Genomic DNA, 3,153 nt, shown 5'->3' on the forward strand with positions numbered 1-3,153 from the left:
CTCCCATTCCCTCCACATACTCTCCTATTCCACCCCCATCCTCAAAGAGGGTAAGGGACATTGCTTTGGGGAAGGTCCAAGGCTCTTCCTACTATTTAAAGGCTGAGCAAGGTATCTATCCAAAGAGAATAGGTTCCCGAAAAGACAGTACATGCAGTAGGGATAAATCCTGGTGCCACTACCAGTGGCCCCCCAGTCTGCCCCAGCCATGCAACTGTTAACCACATTCAGAGGGACTAGTTTGGTCCTATGCTTGTTCCTATGCTTGTTCCTTCCCACTCTGGCTGGAGTTGGTGAGCTTCCCTTAGTTCAGGTAGACTGTTTCATCATGGTCTTGACCTCTTTGCTCATATTCTCATTTGGCTTTAATTCTTAAGGTAGTCTGCAAATAGACTAAATAGGGCCAAAATTCAGAATAATTATGCTAGACAACAGATTTGAGTTTAGTTAACATTAAAGACTTGTGATAATAGGGATAGTAACATTAGTCTAATGATTCTGTTTTGGGGGGTAGCCCTGTTTGCACGTGTAAGAAAAGAAACTCAGAGTTGGTGGAGAGCACATTCTGTGATGTTTAGATGGGACTATGACAGAGACAGTGCTCTCCTTGGTCCCTTTATTCCCTGTCCTCTGCCATCACAATCCGTCTCCCCCATTCAGCAGCTGTGAGTGATGAACCAATTCTAAGTTGAGCAGGCTGGCTGAGAAAATTGAAATACTGCAATCCTGGAAAGCATATATTTTCTTCTGTTCTTTCATTATTTCCCCAGGTTGCGGTTTTATCCCTGGCTTTCATCGAGCGATTAGCCTCAGCAGAAGAACACCAGTTTGGCGGCCCTGCCTAATGAATGAAAGTGAAGTGAGGATTAATTTTGAGGGGGCTTCCAAACCATAGATTTGATGGCGAGCTGCCAGCTCCTCCAAAGGCCTTTCCCCATTGCTCACATCAGCAAACTTTTGGCTGTTACAGTCGGAGAAACCTGCAGCTTTCAGCAGTACCTGCTACATTAAATCACAAGTTGATGGGGAAAGAAGACAGACAAAAATAAGGTCCAGAGCACTGCTGCCCATAGGAGATTTTTTTTTTTAATAAGCAAGAAGTTTTTTGGCTTTAGGATGTTTTTATTTAACTGGATGTAAACTGAAACAGAGATTTTTCACATGTTAAAAGCAAGTTTCTATGTTAGCACCAAGGCGATTGCTTTTCTGGCACAAGAGAGACCTGAGACTCCAGCTCTCTACACTTTCCAGGTGCAGAAAGCAAAGAGGTCCAAAATGCCCAGTTAAAAGTTCACTGAGTTGGCAAATGGATAGGGAGATAGATTATTAACAATTGTGTTGCTTTCAAACAGACGAGTAGAGTATCCATACTCTCAGGTGTGTGAGGATTCATGACCCAGCCCAGACTTAATACTCTGGGCAATGATGGTTGGGTTCATGATACTCAAAGTTATTCATATCCATCATCTAAACTGTGTTTTAATAGTTGCTGGTCCATTCTCAGGTAGGTAAGCATTTATGCACCGATCTCATTTCTATAAAGTATGTTTTATGGTGCTCCTGCACACTAGCCTGGGGTATAGCTCAGCATTCTTGTCCAGGACACCAAGGCTGCCCTGACTTCACTTCCCACAATGATGGACTGTAATGTGGAATTGAAAGCCATGTAAACCCACCCCTAACCCCTATTGGTTTTGATCAGTGCTTTAGCACAGCAACAGGAAAGAAGCTGAAATATTCAGGGAAGCCCCCACACTTTGGCTATAGGAAGCAGAAAATGAGTCTCAAACTGATCAGGAAGCTTCCTCTTTGCTGGCTTCCTTTTATAGGCCAGAAGACACTACACAGACTTCTGGGAGAGAAAAAACACCAGTGACCTTACCCAGAGCTGGGTAAAACCAGGGGTGGTGTTCCCACTTGACCACAGTGACTTAACTATTACAAGATGACAAACCACTTTCTGATTGTATCTGAGGCCTGATTTATGGGAGGGCATTTATGGCTGGGACTGAAAACCTGGTAAAAACAAACAAACAAACATCAGCAACAACAAAACAACCCATGGCTGGGGAGGTCTTAGGCTCTATGGTTGTTGGCATTTTTTTTATTCTTCAAATACCTGAGAGTTTGGATACTTGGATGATTTACTTAAAAGCAACAAAACTGTTAATAATCTCTCTCTCTCTCTGCCTGTCTGTTTGCCAACTCAATGAAATGTTGACTAGGCATTTTGGACCTTTTTGCTTTCTGTACCTGGAAAATAAAGAGAGCTTTGATATTTAAGTGCCAGAAGAGCAACTGCCTTAATATTTTTTCATGGTGAAGAAGTGTATATTTAAAACTAGCCAACTGGACTCAATTTAGATGATTCCAATTTGGCTGGCAACATCCAGAGCATCATAATGAGGGGCCATCTGAACATATGCTGGCTTCTTTCCTTCCTTCAGGCCTTAACAGGGTGTTGACTTTGGCCACACCAGTGTCACAGAATTTCTTCACAGCCTGTTTGATCTGGTGCTTGTTGACCTCGGCATCCACAATGAACACAAGTGTGTTGTTTTCTTTTATCTTCTTCATGGTTGACTCGGTGGTCAGGGAGAATTTGATGATGAGACAGTGGTCAAGCTTGTTTCTCCTGTGTATGCTCTTCGGTAGGGATTTGGGCTGTCTCTGGAGCCCAAGAGTCTTGGGTCCCTGGAGGATGGGTGACATGTGGATTGGATCATCTTTTTGTGGCTGCAGATGCCTTTCAGCACTGCCTTGTTTGGCTTCCAAGGCCTTCGCTTTGGCTTGGTGGAAAGAGCATTGTTGATTTTTTTAAGCTGCCATGTTCTCAAACTGCTTTATAAAGGTTTATGTTTATAGCCACAGATGTGAGTTGCTCTCAGCCTTGTTCAGAGAAGCTCATTTTCCCCCTCAAGATCAGCCGTCAATGCAGAGTACCGGAATTTATAATGTACTGAGACTAAGTAACAGTGATCTTCACCCTTAAATTGGAAATTATTGTCACCCTATTCCCTCACCAAGACTTAGGGAGGAAAGAATGTTAGACTGGAGGATGGGGTGCTGTAATATGCTGTCTTCTGGACGTCTGTGGCTACTGCATGCAGCAACTCACTACAGCTGTGGTGACATGCTCATAACCTGCATCAG

The 3,153-nt window shown here is 43.5% G+C and overlaps 1 protein-coding gene across 1 annotated transcript; it reads right to left on the reverse strand.

The window, feature by feature from the left end:
• Positions 1-2,397: 2,397 nt before the first annotated feature.
• LOC142853051 (large ribosomal subunit protein uL23-like) lies at positions 2,398-2,712 on the reverse strand. The gene has a single exon (XM_075977992.1). It carries the CDS (start codon positions 2,710-2,712, stop codon positions 2,398-2,400), a length of 315 nt encoding a protein of 104 aa, XP_075834107.1.
• Between the last annotated feature and the right edge of the window lie 441 nt (positions 2,713-3,153).

This window comes from Microtus pennsylvanicus, chromosome 6 (genome assembly GCF_037038515.1).
Source record: "Microtus pennsylvanicus isolate mMicPen1 chromosome 6, mMicPen1.hap1, whole genome shotgun sequence".
Classification (NCBI taxonomy): Eukaryota; Metazoa; Chordata; class Mammalia; order Rodentia; family Cricetidae; genus Microtus; species Microtus pennsylvanicus.

Excerpts from the sequence above, each read along its gene's own strand:
- LOC142853051 (XM_075977992.1), bottom strand. The coding sequence starts at position 2,712 with ATGTCACCCATCCTCCAGGGACCCAAGACTCTTGGGCTCCAGAGACAG.